This window comes from Periplaneta americana, chromosome 4 (genome assembly GCF_040183065.1).
Source record: "Periplaneta americana isolate PAMFEO1 chromosome 4, P.americana_PAMFEO1_priV1, whole genome shotgun sequence".
Taxonomy (NCBI): Eukaryota; Metazoa; Arthropoda; class Insecta; order Blattodea; family Blattidae; genus Periplaneta; species Periplaneta americana.
In genome coordinates, this window is record NC_091120.1 from 92819335 (window position 1) to 92846149 (window position 26815).

At 36.0% G+C, this 26815-nt stretch overlaps 1 protein-coding gene across 1 annotated transcript in view; it reads left to right on the plus strand.

Moving 5' to 3' along the window:
* Window positions 1–19208: 19208 nt before the first annotated feature.
* Cph (BCL11 transcription factor chronophage) overlaps window positions 19209–26815 on the plus strand; it is a 380914-nt gene continuing 373307 nt past the window's right edge. The window contains exon 1 of the mRNA XM_069823734.1: window positions 19209–20110. Coding sequence (XP_069679835.1) covers window positions 20074–20110 — 37 coding nt within the window. The 5' untranslated portion in view covers window positions 19209–20073. The remainder of the gene's footprint in view (window positions 20111–26815) is intronic.

The window sequence follows — 26815 nt, forward strand, 5'->3', positions numbered from 1 at the left end:
GTGCTTTTACAACAGCTACAAGTCCAGCTCACGCAAAGGTAAGATTTGGTCATCTACCCTTGCCGATATACTAACTTACACAAGTATAATCTCGTACATTGCTGTACAATCGCGTCGAGAAAAATGGTAGTATGTTATTTACTTCAAAATATATATTAGTCTACCAACCGCAGATCTCCTGATAAGCGTTGGCGGATCCCCAGGGATCCACGGAGCGCACTTTGGGAACCACTGGCTTAGTTGATACAGTGTCTTTAAATAATCGACAATAAATTATTTTCATCGTCTTTGTTGTCATTTTTTCTTACATACTTCCGTTATTCAGAGGGTTTTTAATAAAATATACGCAGAAAATTGATTACGGTTACCGATTGGCCTGTTGGGTTAGTCAAGCTTTGTTGTCTCCCTGTTTCAACGAGATTAGACAGTAAAAGTGTACTCCACAATGCAAAGAGAAGTAATTGGAGAGGCAGACGTACGAGAAACACGGGTATGAATGTGTATGAATCTTGTCTCAGTGAAGAAGTGAGTGGTAGGTGTGCGATTGCTATCACGACATGAATTTGTTGTGAACCAGTGTTTACCCTCTGCGCTGCGCTGAGTCTAGTACCTCAACCACGAGATGGTAGTGACACTGCCTGATAAATTCCTAATGAATCGTATCTGGCAAATTATGCGAGTAAAATGCATGTTGTTTTACAGGTTAAACAGCCATCTGGTATTGTGTGTTTCAAGTTACAATTTATTCCTACGCAGAAGTGGGCTGTTGTAGGTTTGAGTGCAGTCTTCAATAAGCCTTTACGTATTTTCTTCATTCTTTGACGTGCAAATGCTATTCCTATGCACTTTTATTATTAAGTAGCAATTTAAGTATAATAATAAAGAAATTATAATGACAAAAAATTGAAGAAAATATCTCGTAGCCTTTTTGTACACTACAGATCTCTCACTATCTGACGTAGATATAACTATCAAGAGAACTGTTAATGAGCTCACATCGAAACTTCCTCTCAAACATACAGTAACACATACAGTAGCTCTTCGTAGCAGATAGCCAAATAGCCAACATCAAATTAGTTGCTTATAATAGCTGTAAGGTTGCGATATCAAAGCTTGAATAAAATATTATCGAAAAATTGAGTACGACGCTTCTTTGAGTGCAGTGCTTACGCTGGCAGAGCGTGTTAAGTACAGACCGATTATTTAGTCCTGACAGCTCGGCGATGAGAAAGAGGGGAAGTAATAAGAGTAGTGGGGAGAGCTCCGGAGTAGAGATAAGAGCGAGCGGTCGGTAAAGGAATGCAGTATAGCTTAATTGTACTAGAAACTTACAGCTCTACCGCGCATGACATCCGATCGCTCCGAAGGCAAGCGAATGACTAACCCAAACACCCCTTGACGTAAATAAATGGACTTGCCTGACCTAGGCGCACATCGCCGGCGACTGTCAGGACTAAAATCTTATTGTACACGAGCTTAACTCGCACGTCACATGACTGAGTGGGCGTTCACGAGGATGACGATCTCCTCTATCCAGTTCGCACAGTGTTTGCCAGGTAAATTTTCCTACTCTTACTGTGTACTTAGTTCCTTTATATTATCTACGCGTATGTGCTGTTGAGATCTATGTGCGCAATTTAAGTGAAAGTTTCGAAATCAGCTCATTAAGATTTCAGTTGTAATTTTTTGTGATGAGTCATTAATTCACTGAGATACCATTGGACCAAAATTTCACTAACTTTATAATAAAATGCTGATAGGCTATTTATTTAGCGTCTTTTTAAAACTAAGGATTTATTCAGCAACTGTGTTTGAAAGTCTGGCGATAATAGACCAATGTAAGAATTGCAGTTGTAGTAGGCGTCTCCAAAAGCCTACTCGCGAGTAAGCCCCTGAACGGAACCGAAGCCAGTACGTAATGAGCGCGCTCCGCCTCAGCCATCCCACGTGTACTGTACTCAATGTTTATGCGCAAACGAAGAGCAGTGGTGGACTGCCATTATCATTGTGTTGGTCGGAGTGTTCCACCGTTTCACAATGTCTTCTATTCACGGACGTAGTGCATTCAAGGATGAATAGGAAAATACATTTTTTTGTGTTAGTGGGGAGAATGTGAAATGCTTAATTTGTTCGAAAATTCTTAAGAGTGTGTTAAAATTCAACATGCGACGACACTACTCAACTCTTCACAAAGAATATTATACAATTACAGGCATGCTGGGCATGTGAAAATAATTTATTTTTGGGGCTATCTCTGTAATTGTTGGTTATACATAATAATCAGTACATTACAATACGTTTACACTCGGTTCCGCATGACAAACATATAGTTTTTCGTATAATTTTAGGTGAAGTGCGTAGGCCTACAAATATTTTGATAAATATAAAATAAGAAAATACAAACACAAATCACACACGTGTCCTCAGTCTTAAACAATAAACGCTTCTTGCTAGCTATGTTCTAACTTGGAATATTGGAAAATCAATGAAGCCCTTTACAGAAGCATTATTTGTAAAATCGTGCATACAGAACGCTACTAAAATACTGTGTCCAGAACAAAGTCAAAGTTTAAGAAAATTAAATTGTTTCCAATTACAGTTCAGAGAAGGAATTTCAAGATTGTAAATGTAATTGAATCTGAAGTCGAAACCACAATTAACCAGTTTGTAGCTTACTCACTTGCATTGGACGAAAGCATAGCTATAAATAACAAAGCTCACCTATCAATTTTCATCCGAGGAGTTAATGAACATTTTACTGTGTCCGAATGCCTTCTAGATGTAATTACAAAATATAACTGGAGAAGATCATTTCCAGGCACTGAAAGGCACCATAGAACAGAAGGGGTTGAATTTGCAATGGCTTGTGTCAATAGCAACAGACGGGGCTCCAGCTTCATAGTATTTCAAAATAATATACAAACGTATGGTATTTCTTATTATTTTGATGTTATTATTTGTAAACATAAGCACACCGTTGCCGCGATCCCCCACTGATCGCTCCCATCTGTTGAGGTACGAGTCTCTTCCCCTTTTCTAGCCTTACAGCACACTGTGTTCGGCGGGCAGCATCGAGAGCACGAAAGACGATACGCTTTTTGGAGACCTCTGCACTAACGAATGCGCACAAAATTGTCCACAGAAAATCTCATAGGGCTCAATTCTTGTTATTATCATCGTTCTGACCACTGTTACTATTTTCCTGTAGAACATCTAGTAATTAATACCTAAATCACATGTATCTTATGACAAAGCTGATAAACCTTCTCATAATTCAATATGTTTATTTTATTATTTTGCGTATCAGATGAAATAATAAGATGTTCAATGTAATTCTTGCACTAGTGCAGACATTTTCAACTCGGTGTACCGCGAATGATCCGCTAGTGTACAGGGAGAAAATGAAAAGAGTAAAGGTTAGCGTAATAAAAATTGAAAAATTAAAAGTGAAAAGATTATTAAAATACAGTGAGTCCACAAAAGTCAACTTTCAACGAACGTGGCATAAGTCAATATTCAATAAATACAGTGTAATGTGCAAGCGGCAGAGAAGGAACTGAGTGACGCACAGCCAGGGTTGCCAGATTAGTAAAGTTAGAATATCGTACGAACCTTGAATTGAATTGAATTGAATTGAATTGAATTGAATTGAATTGAATTGGAGGCAGGAAGCACTACGACTCATTACTGCAACCTTATTATACTGTATCTATTGCGTTGTTCCTCAAGTTAGGCGCGTTCCCAACCCACACCGGCTGACCACACTAAGGTTCGCTGCATACCCAGGTTGCTAGCAGGCAACCCCCCCCCCTCGTCCCTTGGCCAGCCCCCTCCGTGCGTCGCCAACCGGCATTTCACATGTTTTATTCCATAAAATTTAAGGGATCGAATGTGACCGGCGTAATTTAGGGGTAGTGAGCGTAACTATATTCCTAGTTTGTGCCCGGATGTTGGTTCGAATCCCGCTCAGGTTAATTACTTTATTATTTTTGTTTTCTTCAGGTTTCTCCCACTTGCAAGACTAATAGCAGGTAAAGTCATAAGTATGACGAATCCACAAATTCATTTTTCCATCACGACTCCCTTCGAAACTAGATAACCGCGCAGTTGAAACAGAGTGGTTAAATAAATATTCAAAAGGAAAGCAATAACTCTATTTGAGGCGTTATGACGTTCTTCGTTAATATTATCTTTGTAGCTTACTTATTTGACAACATCAATTCACACATGTTGAAATGACTAAGATAACATCGTGGAGTTACGAATGGATGACAATTTTATAATTTCTATTTTTTGTTCCGAAAACTAGCCTAAAAACTGATAATTACTGATTATTATATTTTAATCATAACAGTCTTATGATAATCATTCGTTACGAAATGCATACAATTTTATCTTGTCATCTGCATACAATATTACAAAAATCAGAGACACTGTGTCTAGAGAACAGTGAATTAATCACTATGTAAACTCTCATTTATCAAGTTACATAATTTCTAAATAAATTGAATTGTAATTTAAATGTCTAGCAAGCCGTTAGTGAAGAAGGTTTGGCTTATAGAATACACTGTGAGTTAGTCTGGCGACCTCAGTTTGCCATGTGGAAATGAAATATAAAACACGTCAGAAAAGTGATGAATGAGAATTCGTAAATAAGAATAGAGTATCAGAAGGTGAACAACATCCAAGTTAGAAGGTCAAATTTTGGTGACTTGTCCATGTATAAAAAACCATAAGATCGTTGCGGTCTCGTCAACAAAAGAAAAAAAAAAAGATGAAGAAGTAGTCTTGAAGTTAGGCAAGTGGCCAATAGAAAGAGCTTGCCAATTGCACATGTTTTATTGCACTGCCTCGAAATTCACTTTGAAGTATTGAGTAAATGTGCAAATGAACACAAGACCTGGAATGGAATTCGGCATAACTCTTCTGCATATCCACATCGAAGTTCTTGTTGCAGCTATGTCTGTCTAATTCAATCATTTTGATACAGTCATCCCTCGTGACAGAAGAGACGGTTGTCGGTTGAAATATTTGTAACATGGTATCTTTTGGTTCGATGTTAAAATCTATGAAATTTTATTCTGTAAAACAGCTATGAGATTATTTCGGGATCCAAAGCCAACCTCACTTCACTATCGCTCCATTATCGTCAAACATCTCTCTCATCTTTTCTGGAGAGTCTTGTATACGGAATAATTTCAAGGGAAAAATTGTTCCGAGGCCGGGTATCGATCCCGGGACCTCTGGTTACACGTACCAGCGCTCTACCAACTGTGCTACACAGGAACTCCATCCGACAAAGTCTCAATTTTTCCCTTTATATCTACGCAACTCGTGTGGGATGACGAGACGCCAGAGACCCACATCGAGTGCACACAATCTCTGTGTGACTTATATACGTATAAGGTTAAATATATATTACTATAGGCACGTTAACAAAGAACCACAATTTCAAGTCACACAGAGATAGTGTGCACTCGATGTGGGTCTCTGGCGTCTCGTCAGCCCACGCGAGTTGCGTGGATACAAAGGGAAAATTGAGACTGTGTTGGTGAAGTTCCTGGGTAGCTCAGTTGGTAGAGCGCTGTACGTTCAACCAGAGGTCCCGGGATCGATACCCGGCACCGGGGAGCTTTACCTGAAAAACTAGATTTGCATATATTTCCTTGTAATTCCTTTATCAATACCCTATAATCAATTTATGGTAACTTCAGCACTTCCAAATAAAGATAAATACATTCCTGAATAAGAATGGGAAATGTTCGTCGGCTCCTTGATCGCTTGGTAAGAACGACAAAAAGTTGTTTCTTGAAACAGTAACAAGAGGGAGAAGAATTTTCAATAGGCTACGTATCTATTTATAGCCTAACGTGGCTTCTAAAAGTACGACTTTATAACAGTTTTGTGAAGATGGAGGAAATATATAATTTTCGGAATACCCTACCTGTCTTCTGACTTACTTACAAATGGCTTTTAAGGAACCCGGATGTTCATTGCCGCCCTCACATAAGCCCGCCATCGCTCCCTATTCTGTGCAAGATTAATCTTCTCTCTATCATCATATCCCACCTCCCTCAAATTCATTTTAATATTATCCTCTCATCTACGGCTAGGCCTCCCCAAAGGTCTTTTTTCCCTCTGGTCTCCCAAATAACACTCTATATGTGCTATTCCATATGAAATCGATCAGTAAAAAACCTCGCATTTTTTATACTCTAATTTTTTACCTATTTATTCAAGGTGCTGAGGAGAGTGCATTTGCAAAAATATACTATCGAAAGTCAAACGGTTTTCGTATTGTTGAGCAACAAATTTAGCGTATTTTAAAAAAACAAGCCTCTTTCAACGATCAGAACTCTGGAACCATTTATTGCAGAACATTGAACGGGAGCTCATTTTGAAGCTGACATTTGGTAGGTTATGATAAGAAGTAATCCTTATTTTTATTGTATATAGAGAGACAGATAATCCGATTTTACTTACTTTTAGGCTTTTTGCCCATTTGTAAAAATGTAAAAAAAAGAGAAAAAACCTAGCATTATTAAGAGGGATTCGGTATTGTTTGCTTAGTGTCACGGCAATAAGTTTCGGGAGTATTAAATAAATTATTTTCACACTCCTGGACTTGAACGGCTCAGTACCGCACGCACTGGCCGAGAGATGAAGATAAGAGAGCGTTGGGCGTCATTTTACTTCTGTGTTTATGATAACCTGTGATAAAGCTAGCCCAGCTATGCGCTACTAGACGACACGTCATGTGTTTATGTCTCCTGGACTTGCTTACCTCGGCTAGCTCCCGCCTCACAGTCAGGTGGTTAGTTCACGCGCGTACTATTTATTTTATTTATTTGATTTTTCAATACTTTCTTATCAACGTTGCACCAGTAAAAAAATATGTGTTTATTTGTACTTTCAATACGGAATCTAACCATATATTTTTAAAATATTTTTTCGTGGGCAAAGGCGTCTTAATTAAGAAAAATCTAAATTTCTCATTTCCATAAAAAGTAAGAAAAACTGTTTACATGTCAATATAAACTTTAACTTTTCAGCATCAAAATAAACCATGATTTTGATCATTGGGTGAAAGGGTTTCGGAGCCACAACAGTTTAAAGTTGCTAATTTTATTAAAATACGATAAATTAAAATATTTTAAATTTAAACACTATGAAGTTCTGATGCCACAAACTTTGCACAAAGCATTGTATCACAGTTGTCCACGGACAGAAAAAGTTTCATTGTATTTAAAAATTGCAGGGTCAATTTTCTCTATATTTCGGTTGATTTGAGATGGAATAGCCCATATGCACTACCTTCTTGTTACAGGATTCATTTCCATGCTAAATTCGCTTCGCGGCGTTATTGCTTTTCTGTAGAGATCACTGAGATTACGCAAAATAATACATGTATTTTCTGTTACCCTTAGGCCTATCATAAAATAATTTTAATGCTACTTATGTGTAACTTTTAGCATAACATAGTTCAAATAAATGCATCTTCTAGAATCTGACTGTTGCATTTGACGCTAATTTGTGTTTGTTGGCAACACTCCAAAAAAACAGTCATTTTTGTTCTCTTTGTGATCGTACTACAGTGACTCTATAATGAAGGTCTCCTTTTAGGTATATATTTATTCTATTCAGAGATCACGAGATTACGAGACAAATAATACAATAACATTGTAGGAAAATGACAGGGAAATCCAAAATATTCCGAGGAAACCATCTCATAACTACTTTGCCCCCATAAATCTCAAAGAATCCACTTTCATGAAAAGCCATCAACTCATTATCACTATTACAGCTGACCCAATTTTTACTACCATGCTACACAAACAGGCCTATATACTACCGAAACAAAGGTGAACAGCTTCTCTTCTCAATAGAAAGGTCAATGATTGAATCGTTGAAACATATCGAATAAGAAAATTAATTTGCAAGAAAAAAAAGCCGGTCACCTGATAGATCAAGTGGCAACCACATTTGCTTGCTGATCCAGAGCTGCGCTCGAGCTTAGGTTCGATTCTCGCTTGTGCTGATTACCTGGTTGGATTTTGACGTAAAATTACGTCTGTTCGATCATTTCTCAGAGGTGACATACCGAATTTGGGTCTAACGAAAATGAGTAATGCAGAAAGATCGTTGTAACCGAGCCGAAGTGGAAACTCCGAACACCTTATTCGGTTCAAAAGAAAATGTGGCTACACGAGTGTGAAAGTTTCGATCGCGTGCTACGGATGTGCACTTTGGGATATCAAAACCGTGCTCACGACTTCCACGTCTTCCCAAGCGATCGACTTCGAGCCTAACTGACACACGATGTATCGTCAACTCTTGTATATCATCTATCAACTCTGTAAAATTTGAAGAAGAAAAAAAAAAAAAACAAATTAACTTCTTCAAAATGTGTATTTCTTTCCAACCTCCTTGAGCCAAAACTATTCCGATCTCATCATATAAACTTTGATAATGTAATTCTATGCCTAAAATCTCGCGGTGCTCCACTGATTATTTTCGACGCTTTCCCCAATTGTAAGTCGAATGTCAGGTAATCTACGTATAACGAATCCTCTGTCTCATCTCGCTAGATACCATTTCGTCATCAACAATTCCATTAACTCTGTAAATAACCTAATAATTGATACAACGACGTTAAATAACCAAATAAAAACAACTTCTTGCGCATGCTCTTTTATTTTTCTCTCATGACCAAACAATTATGTTTCGAAATGTAGCATTTACTGACACTGTAACGCCATTTAAAGATCTAGCAGTGACTACGTGAGGTGTCTTCATGAGATCTGTATACACTGCAAACCTTAGTACAATCGACTGGTATGGATGAGAATGAACCTAGTCCGAGGTTAGTGTAATAGTTAACGCAAGATGAGTGTAACGCTGTGGGTTTAGCCTCTCCCTTCAAAATAATAATAATAATAATAATAATAATAATAATAATAATAATAATAATGATGATGATAATAATGTGTAATATGTAATTAGGCCAGCGGTGACCAAAACTCGAACTGCAGTGATTACATGTGGCAGACAGTCTATGAAGTATGGAGACGAGGAAAGGTACTTGGCATGAAAACTACAACCAGTGGTGGTTCCTGTACTAACATTTTGATCAATCCCGCGGATAAAAATCTCAAGCTTTGCTGTATCAGTAATGTCACTGCTGTTATATAATGTATGTGAATAATATACGATTTTTCTTTCTTCTTTTTTTAACCTTCCTCTTGAATATAATCAGGAATTTTCTAAATTCTTCTCTCGATACTTGGTCAAGAAATTCGTAGTTTTTCAAAATAAAACTTCTTATGGATAAGTTATTAAATTTAAGCTATTTTAATCATTACTCGTTTGAGAAATTCTGTTCTATTAAAAGGCTTTAGAGAAAGAGATATTTCAAACCCCATTAGGAAGATGACTTTCTTACATTTATTTATGAAATCTTTCTCTTCCTGGTTATGATTTAAGGCATGCCAATTCCTGGCGTTTAAACAGTTCGTTGGCACATAATATTGAATCAGTTTTTCTACCTCTTACTGCTTGTAGAGCAGAGTTTGTAGAGCGACATGATACCGCCACTGCTTGCCTTCAATGCCTAAATGAAACACATAGCAATGTACAGGAAACTCCTCGTACCAGTTTGAATGTATGTGAATACACGATGTAATCACGACACCCGCTTTGGTCACCGCTGAGCTAGGTAATGTATGCAATGGAGGGGGAAAGGAAATATCCACCCTACCACAGTATCTCCTGGCTTAGTTACCTCATAAGTGTTGCCTTGGTATCACTTAAGGTTCAGACCTGTCTTCGGATAGTTTACTAAACAATAATAATAATTTTCACACTTGCAGTTCTCTTTATACTTTTTATTTACTTTTTTCTACGTCTTCTTATTTGCCCGTCCTCCTTTTTCTTATTTTCTCTGTTCATCTTTCTTCTGACCCTCGCTTTCCTGCAGGTCTGTATCATCACAAAATTTGTCATTTATTTGCAGCGCGATGTGTTACAATAAAACGATATGAATTCTCCCTTCTTGCCAATTTGTAGCATCAAATACCTCAGCTTGCGAGAGGCTGTGTTAAAAATTCTCTCCCTCAGATCTCCATCTCCTCCAGCTTCCCGTCTACCTGCTCGGCCGACCCATCTTGTCAAGAGAGCATAAATTAAAGCCCATTATCATGATTGATGTGAACGCCGCATGAAAGAAGAACAATTATTGTTCATTAGATTAACGAGGTCATATTAGAGACAATGCCATAAAAGTGTCTCTCACCGTATTATCTCCAGCAGATCTGTCTATACACGTCGAAACGCAATACATACCTCACATAGGCTATGCCGTGTCGGCTCTCCACACGCAATTAATATCTTCTTTGTTTCTCTTTAGCAACCCAATAAGAAAGGATTCAATTTTGCAGTCACGTGCGTGCCTTAATATTTCATATGTCAACGAGTATATTTGCTGTGTAGCTTTAATTGGTGTGTCTTGACTTTTCTTGGCTTGTGAGGTCGTGTTTTCAATGCCCAGATGATGCAAAATAGGTGGGTACTTGTTTTCCTAACAATCTTTTGAACTGTAGTCGCTATTCACGGTCATTCAGATGATCTTTTGTTCTTCCTCATTTAACGCCTTTTCACCTATAGAACCCCGTCAGAGACGACAGGTTTAAACGTGGGTTCAAGTGGAATACAATTTTAGAGTGAGGGTGATGTGTGCTTGGAGGAAACCTGCTTCACAGTCGCTTAGTTCGCTACCGGTACTAATCTTAATGAATCTTAGTTTAAATAATTTATTAGTGTTTCTTTCAGTCTAAATGACTTATCTTGTATAAATTAAAAACAAATTCTTCTTCTTCTTCTTCTTCATCATCATCATCATTAGCCCCTTATGCCGCTAAGCGTCGGGGCACCTCGTTTTGTCCATTTCATCCACTCCTCTCGATCTTGGCTCATTCTCTTCATCTCCATCCTAGTTTTCCCACGCTTCATTCCAACTTTTTCTATTCTATTCTCTCATGTGTTTCTCGCCCGTCCTCTTCCTACACTACCCTCCACCCGCATTTCCATCACTTGCTTTGCTATTCTCACTCATTCTATTCACATGTCCAAACCACTTCAACTGACGCTTCTGTACCACCTCAAAAATTGCCTTTTTTTGTTTTACCTCTTCTCGTATTCTCTCATTGCGTATCCTGTCTCTTCTAGTCTTTCCTACTATTCCTCTCGGATATTTCATCTCTATAGCAAACAAATTTTACAACATATAACAATCTATTTTTAATATTAATTTATATTTCAAACTTTTTCGCCATTCTTGACATCTTCAGGCATTCTTACTTACTTACAAATGCCTTTTAAGGAACCCGGAGATTCATTGCTGCCCTCACATAAGCCCGCCATCGGTTTCTATCCTGAGCAAGATTAATCAAACATTATTACGATGTACCGAGATACATATGATATTTCCGTGCAGAAATTCTGCGTCGTCCTTTATTGTAAGGTTAATCAAGTCTCTACCATCATATCCTACCTCCCTAAATTTAATTTTTAAATTATGCTCCTATTTACGTCTCGACCTCCGCAAAGGTCTTTTTCCCTCCAATCTCCCAACTAACACTGTATATGCATTTCTGGATTCGCGCACACATGCTAGCCTACATGCCCTGCCCATCTCAAACATCTGGATTTAATGTTCCTAATTATGTCAGGTGAAGAATACAATGCGTGCAGTTCTACGTTGTGTAACTTCATTCTCCTGCAACTTCATCTCTCTCAGCCCCAAATATTTTCCTAAGAACTTTATTCTCAAACACCGTTAATCTCTGTACCTCTCTCAAAGTGAGAGTCCAAGTTTCACTACCATACAGAACAATCGGTATAGAACTGTTTTATAAATTCTAACTTTCATATTTTTTGACAGCAGAGTAGATGACAAAAGCTTCTCAATCAAATAATAACACGCATTTCCCATGTTTATTCTGCGTTTAATTTCCTCCCGAGTGTCATTTATATTTGTTACTGTTGCTTCAAGATATTTGAATTTTTTCACCTCTTCCTAATCTTACGGAATCTTAATTTAAATCATTTATTAGTGTTTCTTTCAGTCTAAATGACTTATCTTGTATAAATTAAAAACAAATTTTACAACATGTAATAATCTATTTTTAATACTAATTTATATTTCAAATGTTTTCGTCATTCTTGATATCTTTAGGCAGTCTTACTTACTTACTTATTTGCTTTCTTACTTACAAATGGCTTTTAAGGAACCCGGAGCTTCATTGCCGCCATCGGTTCCTATTCTGAGCAAGATTAATCCAGTATCTACTATCATAACCCACCTCTCTCAATTCCATTTTTAAATTATCCTTCCATTTACGTCTCGGCCTCCCCAAAGGTATTTTTCCTCCAGTCTCCCAACTAACACTCTATATGCATTTCTGCATTTTCCTATACGTGCTACATGCACTGCCTACCTCAAACGTCTGAATTTAACATTCCTAATTATGTCAGGTGAAGAATACAATGCGTGCAGTTCTACGTTGTGTATCTTTCTAAATTCTCCTGTAACTTCATCTCTTTTAGCCCCAAATATTTTTCTAAGCACCTTATCCTCGAATACCCTTAACCTCTGTTCCTCTCTCAAAGTGAGAGTCCAAGTTTCACAACCATACAGAACAACCGGTAATATAACTGTTTTATAAATTCTAACTTTCAGATTTTTTGACAGCAGACTGGATGACAAAAGCTTCTCAACCGAATAATAATAGGCTTTTTCCATATTTATTCTGTGTTTAATTTCCTCCCGAGAGTTATTTATATTTGTGACTGTTGCTCCAAGATAGGAGTACAGTATTTGAAGTTTTCCACCTTTTCAAAGAACAAATTTCCAATTTTTATATTTCCATTTCGTACTATGTTCTGGTCAGGAGACATAACCATATACCTTTTCGGGATTTACTTCCAAAACTATCTCTTTACTTTCTTAAAGTAAAATTCCCGTGTTTTTCCTAATAGTTTGTGAATTTTCTCCTAACATATTCACATCATCCGTATAGACAAGCAGCTGATGTAACCCGTTCAATTCCAAACCCTGTCTGTTATCCTGGACTTTCCTAATGGCATATTCTAGTGCAAAGTTAAAAAGTAAACGTGATAGTGCATCTCCTTGCTTTAGCCCGCAGTGAATTGGAAAAGCATCAGTTAGGAACTGGCTTATACGAACTCTTCTGTACGGATCTAAACATGTATTCATTTAGCTATAGATTTACATTGGTTATGTAGGTTAAAATTGAGATGTAGAATATATCTTAGTAATACAATATCACACATAAAATTATATAAACTAAATATGCTAATTATATATTACATTTCAATATTTTTTTTTATGTTGCTCGTGTTACAATACAGTAGGTTAGAAAATGAAAGTTATTTATTTATTTATTTATTTATTTATTTATTTATTTATTTATTTATTTATTTATTTATTTATTTATTTATTTATTTATTTATTTATACTGGTGTAGTTAAGACCATCAGGCCTTCTCTTCCACAACACCAGGAATACAAATACAATAATAGAAATAAACAGAGAAAAAAATACACTATTTATAACATAGAGCTACACAAAAAATAAAGAGCGAGAGAAAAAAAAACACTATAAACAAAGTAAAGCCACACAAAATATACACAGGTTGCAGTCACACAAACTTTAAATGAGTGATTAAGTATCATAATTAATTGTATCCTAAGGGATTGAATAAACATAATAAATGATACATGTGCATTTTACGTGTTAACATTTTACCATTATCATAGCACTGCACATGTCAACTTGATAACAATTATTTTACTTTATTATATTATTTCTTTATTCTAATTTTTAATCTTTTGTAATGCGTGCAGCTCAGATACAATATTTACGTAACATGTCATTAGTATATTTGATTCATATATTTGTTTGAGATTTTATTACTATACTCTATTCTAACCTCTATTTTAACCTGTATTCATTTATTCATTCAGTGTTCTATCCAAGTGCAGGTCTATCGCTGCAAACCCAGCTTTCTCCAATCTCTCATATTTACTGCTTTCCTCTTTATCTTCGCATATGATCCATTATCTTAATGTCGTCTATCATCTGATATCTTTTTCTGCCCCGAACTCTTATCCCGTTCACCATTCCTTTAAGTGTATCCTTCAGTATTCAGTTTCTTCTCAGTCGGTGACCTAACCAATTCCTTTTTCTCTTCCTGATCAGTTTAAGCAATATTCTTTCTTTACCCACTCTTTCCAACACAGGCCAAACTAAGCCAATCCAATGTATATGGCCTATGTAGGTCTAAGCATGCAAAGGTAAATGGATATCTCACATAATTGAATTTTATATTTTAGTATTATTTTAATTTTCCCACTTTGACAGACATAAAAATAACACAACTTCCGTGACTAGAGGTCGCATCGACATCGAGTTTCCATCTAAGGCAGGAAAAGAAATCACATTGGCAAAGGACAAGTATGCATGCCCTGAGAGGGATTTACTTTACGGCAGTAGTTTTCACACAGCGTTGAAGGTGCGCGACTTGGCTGTTTACATACCGTGTTAGACAAAATGATAATAATAATAATACTTACAAATGGCTTTTAAGGAACCCAAGGTTCATTTTCGCCCTCACATAAGCTCGTCATTGGTCCCTATCCTGAGCAAGATTAATCCCCAATCTCTACCATCATACCCCACCTCCCTCAAATCAATTTAATAATAATAATAATAATAATGTATTTGGAGGGCGACTGCATTATTTAAAAAGAGTTTTATTTTTAACAAATAGCTTCTGTACAAAATTGACGATTCTATTGTGGCAAGGCGGCTTTGGGAGTCCTGCCTTATAGTAGGACTACATCGTATTTCGGTATCTGAAACCGTAATGAATGCATTACTTCTATAACATGATTTCAGTCCAGCTATAGTTCAGCTGTAATGCACAGCTTCTCGCTGAAAGGGCACGGAGTTGCAAATACTGGCAAGATTTCGTAATTTGATAATAATGCATTTATAAATTACGTAATTTTACAATTTATTGTGGAGATTATGTTCCGATAAGTCTAAATTGATAATTTAAATAATGTATTTGTGTCTTTTTCAGTCTAAAGAACTTATCTCCATACAAATTAAAAAAAAAAAACAAATTTTACAACATATAATTTGTTTTTAATATTAATTTATATTGCAAACGTTTTCGACATTCTTGACATTGTAGCACAAGAGAAGAAAAGGGGAACTCAAACCCACGCATATGATGTGATAATTCTCCTGCACATAACGAAAGATACGTAAATATATATGTCTTTCTAATGCTATGTAGCGTATATTTACTTTTAGAGCTGTCCAGATTTGTTATGTGCACCTTATTATTCGCGTAATCGATCGCAGTCAATGTCTTCGTACTAGCTCACGTCCCCGGCCTATGTACCATGCTGCAGTAAACGTGTACAATCGGTCCCCAACTTTGCAAACCTACTGATAACTGTTAGGGTCAACATCTTCGAGGCGACTTAGCCCTTCTGCTGTCATGCCTAGTCTACAGTTTTATTCTGCTTCAACTTCCGTCTTCATTATTTAATAGATTATGCCCCTTTTTCGGTTTTCCCCCTTCAAAATGTTCTCGAATGCGTTAGCAGAACTACGACCTCCGATGCGAGACAGGTGACAAGCAGCTTCGAGCTCGCAGGCCTATAATTTCTTATCCGGTACCTCAAGATAGCTTGCAACTAGACAATTTCATATACTTTCCTAATTTTCCCTCTCCACCATCCGATCTATTCAGATTCATCGTAAGGTTCTCATTATTGATGTTAGTACTACTTGGCCTATTATTATTCTTTAGATCTATTACCTACATTTTGGTTCTTACAACGCTAATGATATTTGATCATGATGCTGATAATTGTGTACTATTTGTGTTGGTGATCATGATGTCGTTGATGATAAATTGTTAATCATGAAAAAAAATAAAAAATAAAAAATAAAATAATAATAATAATAATAATAATAATAACAATAATAATAATAATAATGTCTGACAGCTATTATTGAGATTACGGCTGATACATCTGTTATACTGGCTATTCGACCCATTATCTCCTGGCTTAGTTGCCTCATGAGTGATGTCTTAATGGTGTCATGCAGTTCAAACCTGTCAGGTCGCTACGAAAGGTATAACCTATTTCGGTACATATCATAATAATAATAATAATAATAATAATAATAATAATAATAATAATAATATAATGCAGCATGGAGATTGGTACTATGTTGAAATGGTCTGTCCAGCTACTTTTTAACCATATAAACGCACTAACACTGCGAAACTAGCTCTTTACAAAATATTAGTGCTACATATGACAGAAAATATAATTATATCGATAATAATACTGAACTAGTACACTCGTATATATTATTGAACATAATAGTAAACATGATACACATTAACTGTAAATACTCTATAAGTATATACACAATTAATTCATTTAACGAAATCAAATCCGTTATGATGAACAAAAACATATATTCTGAGATTATGAAATTCATATCTTTTACTATACAGTATAACTGCCAGTAACATTTTTTTAAGGTAGAAAAATGCTCTTCCTACGTCACATGACGTTACAGGGACAAAATAATAATAACAAAAATCAATATAGAAATTAGCAATATTTACATTTTACACAATATATACAAATAATTCATTTATCAAATCCTATCCCGTTGCAGTGAACGAAAATATATGTATATTCTAAGGTTTTGAAATCCGAATCTTTTACGAACGAATTTGTTTAAACTAATAAAATGTTTTTTTCTACGTCATATGACGTCACAGGGACATATTTATAATACATTACATCATTGTTATTTAATGACCCTATGCGAACCTGCTTGCAATTCTACCCTGCTTATGCATCCTCGTGACGTAATAGATTTACCAGAAGAACCTACTCGATTCGCTGTACGTTTGGGAACAGAAATGCACTGCCTGCTTGTGAGTTTCCAATCAGTCTTCGAACTACTGACTATCAATAATAATCGGGCAGTAAGGAGGGACTTATTCGTAAGCAATCGTATCTAATTATCAGTACAGGCTATGAAGAACTTGAAAATTTCCTACAGAGTGATGAGCCGCAAGGGATTGAACTCAGAACTTACTGAATTTTAAAACATTATGATTCCATTCTATGATGACTAATAGTGTTGTAAGGCTGGAGATGCTATCAGACTCAATGAACAGTAATGATTACAGAAGCATGAATCGGTTTAAAGATCGATTTGATAAACTGTACATTTACGAAATGCAAATTTATCACGATGGATCGTGTTATATAACAATGAAGTAGTGTTGGTCGTTAAATCGCTGAGGTTAGTGGATCATGGGCAAAGCTATGAATGCGACCTCCAGCAAGACGAGTTTTATTTGCAGGACGTAACTTATTGCTAAGAACATCCCACAGTCGATCTGTCCACCATAGATCTTATAGAACCTGCTCGGACTGAACTCTCAGACTTTTAAGTGACAAGTCAATTTTTTGGAAGAAGTATTTCCAGTGCTTTTCCAATTCACTGCGGACTAAAGCAAGAAGATGCACTATCATCTTCACTTTTTAACTGTGCTCTAGAATATGCCATTAGAAAAGTCCAGGATAACATTAAAAACAAACGTTTGAGATAGGCAGGGCATGTAGCACGTAGGCTATGGGCGAATCCAGAAATGCATTAGAGGCCAGAGGGAAAAGATCTTTGGGGAGGCGAGACGTAGATGGTAGGATAATGTTAAAATTGATATGAGGGATGTGAGATATGATGGTAGGGAATGGATTAATCTTGCTCAGGATAGGGACCAATGGCTGGCTTATGTGAAGGCGGCAATGAACTTGCGGGTTCTCTAAAAGTAGTTTGTAAGCAAGTTGTAGGCCTAAGTAAGTATTTCCTTTATATGAATTTAAAGAGTGAGAATTTCTCTAGGCAAATTCAACAACATTAATTAATAAACATCTTTTTTTCATAGAGGGAATTAATGAAGTGTAAAATAGCGATCATAAAATAACGGCATATGGCAGAGGAATGAGAAAAAGAACTATAAGACTCAGTAGAATATGGTAGAAAAGTAGATAATTTAAGAACCCTGATAGTTGTTTTCTAGGTAAACAGCAAGGTGATATTCATAAATGTCGAAATATTCAATTGGTAATAACAGTAAGAAGATAGAATGACCATGTAGAAGGTAAAGAAGACAGATTCTTAACAAAACATTAATTTAAGAAATGCCAATAAGCAAATTAAATCATAAAAATAGGAAGAGGTGATATCAAACATGGATTTGTTACCAGGCTTTATGTTATGAATTTAAACAGACATAGAAGAGGACATTAGTTTGGAAACCGGTACAACATAATGTAATTTTCTGAATTGTTTTAATATTGTATAAAAACTTGAAAATTGTGTTGCCTCTGTCATAGAAGGTATAAATTAACCAGCGCTTCCACTGTGGCTTGGGATCCACTCGCTTTTTATGATGTCTAATGTATTTATTAGGTCCAATCATTGAGACCCCTGTATTATAATTTTATTGTCACCAAAGATGAATAAGCTGTGTATTTACGGGCAGGTTGGGCCGCGTGACTTGAATACATCACACGGCCTGATTTGACAGAAATTAATTAAATGCGGGAAGAGCCTGTGCAGTTCACCGATATGCCTATCTGCAGGGGCAGCTCACCCCGCGTCTCCTACATATGCACGCCGCCCAGCGGCCGAACAGTTCACCACCACCACTATTACCACCGCCGCCGCCGCCGACGACGACGACGTCGCCGTCACCAACGATACGACGTCGCTACCCCTCTGGGTCCCCCTCTTGCCCAGCATCCCCCTCTCATCTCCATCAAAAACCCCCTCCAAAGAGGGATGAAATGGAGGGGAGGTTTGTAACACATACATGGGGCCAGCGCTCTGGCTACTTGCGGTCTGGCCGAAGGCCCCGAGAGTACCCGAAGGCACCCGAAGCATATCCAGTAATGTTTTAGACTGAGAGAACACCACGGGTAAAGAGCAGTGCATGGACCAATATTTCCTTCTTTGTCTGCCTCGTGTGTTTTCCCGCATGTGTGCGATGGCTGTCCCGACCGGGAGGGAGAGAGAGCGAGTGAGGTTGGTAGCGGCGGGCCAGGGGCTACATCTGGAGACGGAGAAGGAGCGCTAGCAGAGAGAGATGGAAGATAAGTTCTCGCGAGCCTCCGACGGAACGGACACAGACCGTCGGTGATCGGTGGAGGGGCCTTTCAGTTGAGGCCGAGAGTGCCGAGCGAGAGGAGGGTAGGGTGAATCGAGCCAATTCCAGCATCTCTACACTACATCTCTGAGTTGTGGACAGTCATTCGAATGCCATACTTCGCAACAACTGGACGTCGCGACGCTGAATATCATGGCGCCCATGCCCAGCCGGATCAACTCATGCGACATCGGCGGGACGTCTCGTGCGGCGAGGTGTGATGACATTGTTTGCAACGTGCGATAAATAGTTTGGATTCTATACACCCCTCCATTCATCGCAGTATTTTGTGAAGGGAGACGAGCGTCTGTTAAATAGGAACAATGATTTACAACATGGAGACTTTAATGTGACGTGGACTTGTGTACAATTTTTACGTGAAAATAAATATGGAGAAAATTATGATACGAAGACTTTTCAAAAGACCAGGACATGCAGAAACTAGAGTGAATTAGTATTTTAAACCTGTGTTGGCCAGTGAGTGTCGTGTTACACGCCCCCCTGTAGTGCAAAGCAGCAAAATGTGTACTAAACTAGAACTCTCACAGAGGAATAAACGTCACACAGTTATAAACTTAACCCTGTTCTCTGTGAATTGAACACTTGAATGGTGGTCTGTGTGTAGTGGTGCTTTATCAAAGAGAGCTAAAGAGAGAAAGAGAGAAAATGTTTCTAATGTCAATATCGTGAAGACGTGGAACCTCCAAAATAATCACCCCCCAAAATATCCAAGATGCGGATTAAGATGCCAGCAGTTCGGATCGCCCAAGGTAGGCTACAAGAAATCTTCTTAATAAGTGTCAATCCGTAAGACTTCCTCTTCTGTAGCTTGAAAAGAAACACAGTTAAGTCTGTCGAGAGGGGGGGCGTGGGTGTAGGGAAATGTTGATTAATTTTTAATTTCCCCCTTTTGTCGTCGCGGCTACGGCGTGCGCGTTGAGTACTACAAGGGGGTGGCTTGGGGGTAGAAAGGGGGCTAGAGAAAAGAAAAAAGGCGTGAAAAAATAGCGGGGGGAAAAGAGGGTTTTCGTAAGAAGAATAAGAATTAGAAAAGATGAAGGAATGGAGGGAAAAAGAACAGAGAGGGGGTACAAGGGGTTGGGAGTGGGTGGTGGGTGATGACGTAGACACCATCACGTGATCAAAGTTTTTTAATTAATGAGTACGTAACGGAGTTTCTTACTGTCTTCCAGGGTGACGCGGTTGCTAGCCGGGGGTGGAAAGAATAAAACACAGACCGGAAGTTTTTCATCTTGCTCGCTGTCTCCATTCGTTGTCTAGTTGTTGCTTCCTTATGATAACTTCCATGTCTCGTGTTGATTATGTGTATCGAGGAAAAGAAGAGGAAAACGGGGGAAGAAAATGTATTTTCATCGCGGATGGTTTTCACTTTAGTTTCGAGATGGCACTTGATAAAGTAGGAAGCGAGTGTTGTTCCGGAGACAATTGCTTCCCTCTTGCAAAATTTGTTATATTGACAGTAAAGTTACGACAGTCTGTCCAACAATTTTTATGAGAATTTTATTTAATCTTGACGAGGAAATTTTTTTTGATACTGAATGCAAGCAGTTTCCAAACTATATATTCCTAAGTGAAAGATGTGGTATTCATTATTTCGAGGACAATAATATCCAATTTTTTGTACTGCGAAAACCCGATCGATGTGTCAGAATTGTTCAGAAAATGTATTCACTTCCTCTGTGTGTGATTGTGTAATTAGTTGGCACGTTGTAGAATGTTTGACAGTAGTAGTTGGTACTGAATCTGTGTTTATTATTGTGTTGTGTGTAAAAAAATAACGTTTTCACGTATAAAATTTTAAACTCAGTTGCATTCGTACTTGTTACATTGTGAAGTCTAATGTTCAAAATGACAAGAAAATGGCAACCGTGTGGGTGGGGAGATATATTATAAATGGGGATTTAGATTCCTTCAAAGAATGGTCTGTAGTTACACACGTTGCGAAAACACGCTACGCGGGGGAGGTTGGACTTTGGCGGCCAACGATTGTCTGGTTGCCGGCGTTTTCTGCCGCCCGCACATGGCGATTCCGATGAATGTAGTCGCGCGCCGAACGTAGCGTACCGCCTTCTCCGCGTGCTGCGTGTTTTCCCCTGCGACGTAGGCAACACTTCTACCGTGTACGCAATGTGCCGTAAGGGCGAACAAGCATTAGAATTGTCAAATACATCCTGTGTGGTATTTATTGTAGCGAGAAATGTGAATAATGTAATATTAGAGTTAGAGTTGTTTGTAATTTCTTTCATCGGTAAATCGAACGTCCATGTCAGAGGGAACCATTTTTTTTCTACTTCTCGTTCGAACTGAAATTTGAAATTATAATTTGGCCTCATTTTATGTTGGTTAAGTTTCTTTCTGTCAATTTCTGTTCTTTCTCACAGGTTATTTAAAAATGTGTATTTTTTTGTCTGTTAGACGTCTATAAAAAGTTTTCATTGTATGAATACAACGTGTCTCCTTTTTCTAATATCTATTAGGATTCGTTGCAGTGTTTATAGACGAGTTTTAAGTACAGTGCTTTTAAATGTTTCTAAAAAGTATAAACTATTCGTGTAGTGGATTTTGGTATACAATTGTGTATCGTTTATGTCAACACAATATAGTATTATGATCCTGGTGTAACACGGCAGATATTTTAACGAACTAAAACTGGTTCCTGTGTATCTTCTCTCTTTTAAAGACAAATTATGATTGTATCATCTCCGAAGTATTCCGTGTCTTCGTTTTTCTCTAAATATCTCCAAGTTACTTAAGATCTTTACCATAAACAAAACCTAAAAAAACAGTTATTTCAGTGCTCAAAATATGAAACACTTGTGACCTTTGCGCCAGTACAAGCATGGAATGGAATAGTTTGTCTTTAGAGTTTGGGACGAATACAAGAAAACTTGAAAATAAATGTTTCCTCTCTTCAATAAAATAAACGGCATAACGGTTTTTTAAAATATCTCATTCAGCATGTAACATAGTCACAAATTGCAAGTAAAGTATTTTCCATTGCAGTAACTTTAACTTAAAAAAAGTCTCTGTTTAAATTTGTCGAATTATCTAGAATGTACGAAGAGTATACACAGATCTTCCTGTTTACGTATTTTAGTAATTAAAATTCAATATGTCTTGGTGCGTACAACTTAAAAAATGTTAAATTTGTAATCCTTAGCCTATTATTTACGTCATACATTTTAATACCGTAATTTATGTGTTAGTCTGTATGTATAATTAAAATTTTGCACATACTGAAAGAATGAATTAAACTAAGTAATTTATTTTAACTTATATTTTAAATAGGAGAAATTAAATTTAATATATTATTATATGTTACATTTCATAAATATAATTTTAAATTAATTTCTATTCTGGATTATGTTTCCATAATTTATGATGTAAGAATGTCATTACGTTTTTATAACGAAGTCTACTTACAGTACGTTACGATGTACCAAAACTAGAAGTGTTTTCTTGTTATTTGAATAAATCTATTATATTTTTATGACTAGCGTTAACAAAATGACGGCGATTATTATTATATGCATAATCGTAAAATTATCTGAGAAAACAATTAAAACACGCAGTCTCTCGTGCAACATTAAAATCTATTTCACTATAATTTTCAATTCTACTTATTCGTAGACTTTTATCTAAAAAATTATAAATAAATACACTGATTAAAATTCGGAGAAATGTATTTATTGATTAATAGAAATAATGGTTACTCACAACTTTAGCTTTCGCGGTTATAGACGAAGGTTCTCCCATGAAGTAAAGAGGGGAAATCGTAGTTAAGGTGTATATTTATCGTTCGCGAGACGTTGGCAGACGGCGTTGAAAGACCTTGCTGACTGATTGATAGATTGTAATTTTATGAGAACGAAGAGGTACAAGAAATTGCCTATCGTTTTAGTATAGATAGAACCAAAATAATTGCTAAAACAACAAACAATCGCAAAAAATAAATGGCAGTTAATTGGAATGCTCGACTGAAATGATTATTTTTCTTTATATGATTTCTGAGGCACTTAATGACTATGATACCTATATTTGTGATTGATGTGTGGGCGCAACAATTAAGTTGTGTAGCGAGAAGTCGTCAAGACGCCGACGACTCTCGCGAGCGGTGCATAAAATCTCTTCGGATTAGAGTGTTAATTACGTTTCTTTTTTATTGTTATCTCTACGCAAAAAACATCGATAATAAGCATAAGCATAAAGAGATTCGATATGTTTCTTCTTGGTTAATTAATACATTTTATTAGGGTTCGTGAAAATACTGAGTACAAGTAACCTTGTGTAAAAATTATGTGTGAAAAACATTTTGTATTCAGCGGATTTACGTAATTCCCTGAATTCATTTTTTCTTGAAATTGAGAAAGTAGGCCTAGCATTACATGTTACGGTTGGGAATTTCTTACAGAAGCTAGTCAAAAGATGGACTTAATTTTGTTATTATTATTATTATTATTATTATTATTATTATTATTATTATTATTATTATTATTATTATTATTATTATTATTGCTTTACTTTGATTACAGTAGAAGGATTTATTCCCGAGGAGTAAAAGTTACTAATTTTATTAAAAAATATGAACTACTGAAAATTTTCATATACACATTTTACTCCTAGAATTCCATTCTTCTTTCCGTTATCTTTTCGTAACCATGAAAATAATTTCGAGCAGTTCATAATAGCATATAATAACCTAAAATTGCATTTTTTCCGCAGAATGCATGTTTAGTAAAATTATGAAACTTTTTAATTAATGAACATTCCATTTTCAGTTAAAATATATCGAGTTCTGTAGTTAGTGTTTAATTTTTCACCTGACGCAATCCCGGAAATTTTCTCGTAATGCACTCCGTTCCGAGACGCTAAACTTGTGAGTCATAATAAATACACAAAACAACGATTCCCGCGTCTAAAAATACAGCATCCAGGGTGCAGTCGCAGCATTCCCTTTCACTGAATTTCTGTAATCACTTCTTACTTTTCTTTTTTGAAGTCAGTTACTAATAATATAAAATTGCTAAAGAAAAGTTTTCCTATTCATAGAAAAATTTTATAATAATAATTATTTCATTAATAATATTTGTAATAATTAAATATTGGATGTTTAGAAAATGTATAATAGACATGAAATAACTCTGAAAATAGACATAGCCTACACGAAACGTGACAATTGAAGCTATTTAATTAAGTTTTATAGTCTGTTTTTAACTTCAATAGACGTACATGCAATTTTGTGAATAATTCTCTTTTTATTATACTTTATCCTTTGAAACATTAAATATAACAACACTTAAATTGCGAAAAATACGACATCAATTAGGAGTACGTAGTATAAATTATAGATATTCTCTAGCCGTACTCAGTACTTCATGGTCATTTCTGTAAATTCATTGGTATTTGTAGATAGATTTTAATTTCATAACGACTTGTCACTTTATTAGTTACTTATACAGAAGTATTAGTCTAATTCTTATTTATCGTCTGTAAACTAGGTATATTTTAAAGATTAGTTATTGGACAACGGGTAGTAATTTCTTGTTACGCAAGTTATGATAGAACCGTATTATAAAATGCTAAGCCGTTTGTAGTGCATAAGTGTAGATATATCCAGAGATTCTCATGTCCTCGTAGCGTTATTATTCTTAGCCACAGTTTTATAATTTTTTGGCATGACAGTAGGACAAGTGGCGGACTCGTAACGTAGAGTCAGCACGACGCCGGCCCTGGAACAGGAGACAAATATTCTTGCTGTGTGCGGGATTCGAAAGCGTGTTTTAGCCATTGCATAGACTGCGACTAGCGTTTAGATATAGACTATGCCTAATAAGTTATTCATTTTATTATGTGGAATATATTTTATATCATGTATTCCTTGTACCTCTTTAGAGACTTGTCTGTTTCTCTCTTCTTTTAGCATTATGTATTTAAAATTGAATTATTTTATTTTATTTTATTTCTAGATTAGGCTATGTACTATACATTTCTAATACCTTAACATGTTCTATCTACGTATTAATAAACGAATAAATGTAACAAAACAAACCCCGGACACCAAATTGCAGACATCAGTATTAATAAACGAATAAATGTAACAAAACAAACCCCGGACACCAAATTGCAGACATCAGTATTTCTCAGTAACTTATCTGTATTTTGATCAGAAGTTATCTTAATTTTCTTGCTTTTACTGAATTGTCATCTTGCGTTTCTGATGAGCAATGATTCTAAATCCGTCTGAAGACAATTCCAAAACGATCATAATAATAATAATAATAATAATAATAATAATAATAATAATAATAATAATAATAATAATAATAATAGGCTATAGTGATATTTTATAATATAAAACTCAATTTAAACTGCTGTTTTTATATATAAATTTTGAAATAAAAGCAATACAAATTATCTAGTATTTTAATTTCAATTTTTTTTAATATTAAAAACCTAAAAATGTAATGTAAGGTTTTAAGTATTTGGTTCTGAATTTATTTTACCTCCTTGTTTTCAATATTGACCTTGAATATACACATATACAGTAAATTTGTTATTATAAAGACTTAAAATATTTATAAATACGTATTTCAATAATTGATAAAGTGGAAAAAATCGGTGCTTAAAAGACATTACATGTCCAACTTCAGTAGGTAACGAAAAACTGTTAATGTTCAGATGAAGGAATTATAGATCTTAATTACACATTTTTAATACTTTTTATCACTTTGGAATATGGTTATAATGATAACTTTCATGTGTTAAGATGAAAAACTAAATTCAACTAGTTCTGAAGATGGCTGACACAAAGTCGAAACTAGTCAACTATATAGGTAATTTACAATTTAGTTTTTCTTTTTAACACATTAAAGTTTTCATTATAACCATATTCCTAAGTGAAGGAAATGTCTAAATACCTCAGAAATGAAGAGATATTTTAATATTTATTGAAATTAAAATGGAATCTGAGGAGGACAATACCGTTGGTTGGAACTCATTATTGCAATGTACACACACATAGCCTAACAATGTGTAGTGTACTATATTTGCATATATAAGTATAGGCTACATATACACATATATATACTTTCTGTCCTGGATGGCAAATCTAAATCTGATCTTTGTGATTTGAGTCACCTATTAGCGTTGCGTCAACTCACCGAGCAGGTCGTGATTCTGTGCAAGTCTTCGGATGAGAAAATTGCGAATAATTCCGCCACGCTGAATCCTCGTTTAGTTCCAGTATTCGGGTCCTGAATATTTGGAACGTGTATAATATAATAATCATGCACACATACATCGACGTGATGCTTGTGTTTTGTTAGCACCAGAAAATCGAAGCCGTTCCGACAGGGCGTCTAAACGTTTGATTATCTTGATGAAACATCTCGCCAATCTGACATACAAACAATAAAATTAGAAACAATACGTTAGACATTTTACGTTTAGCAAAG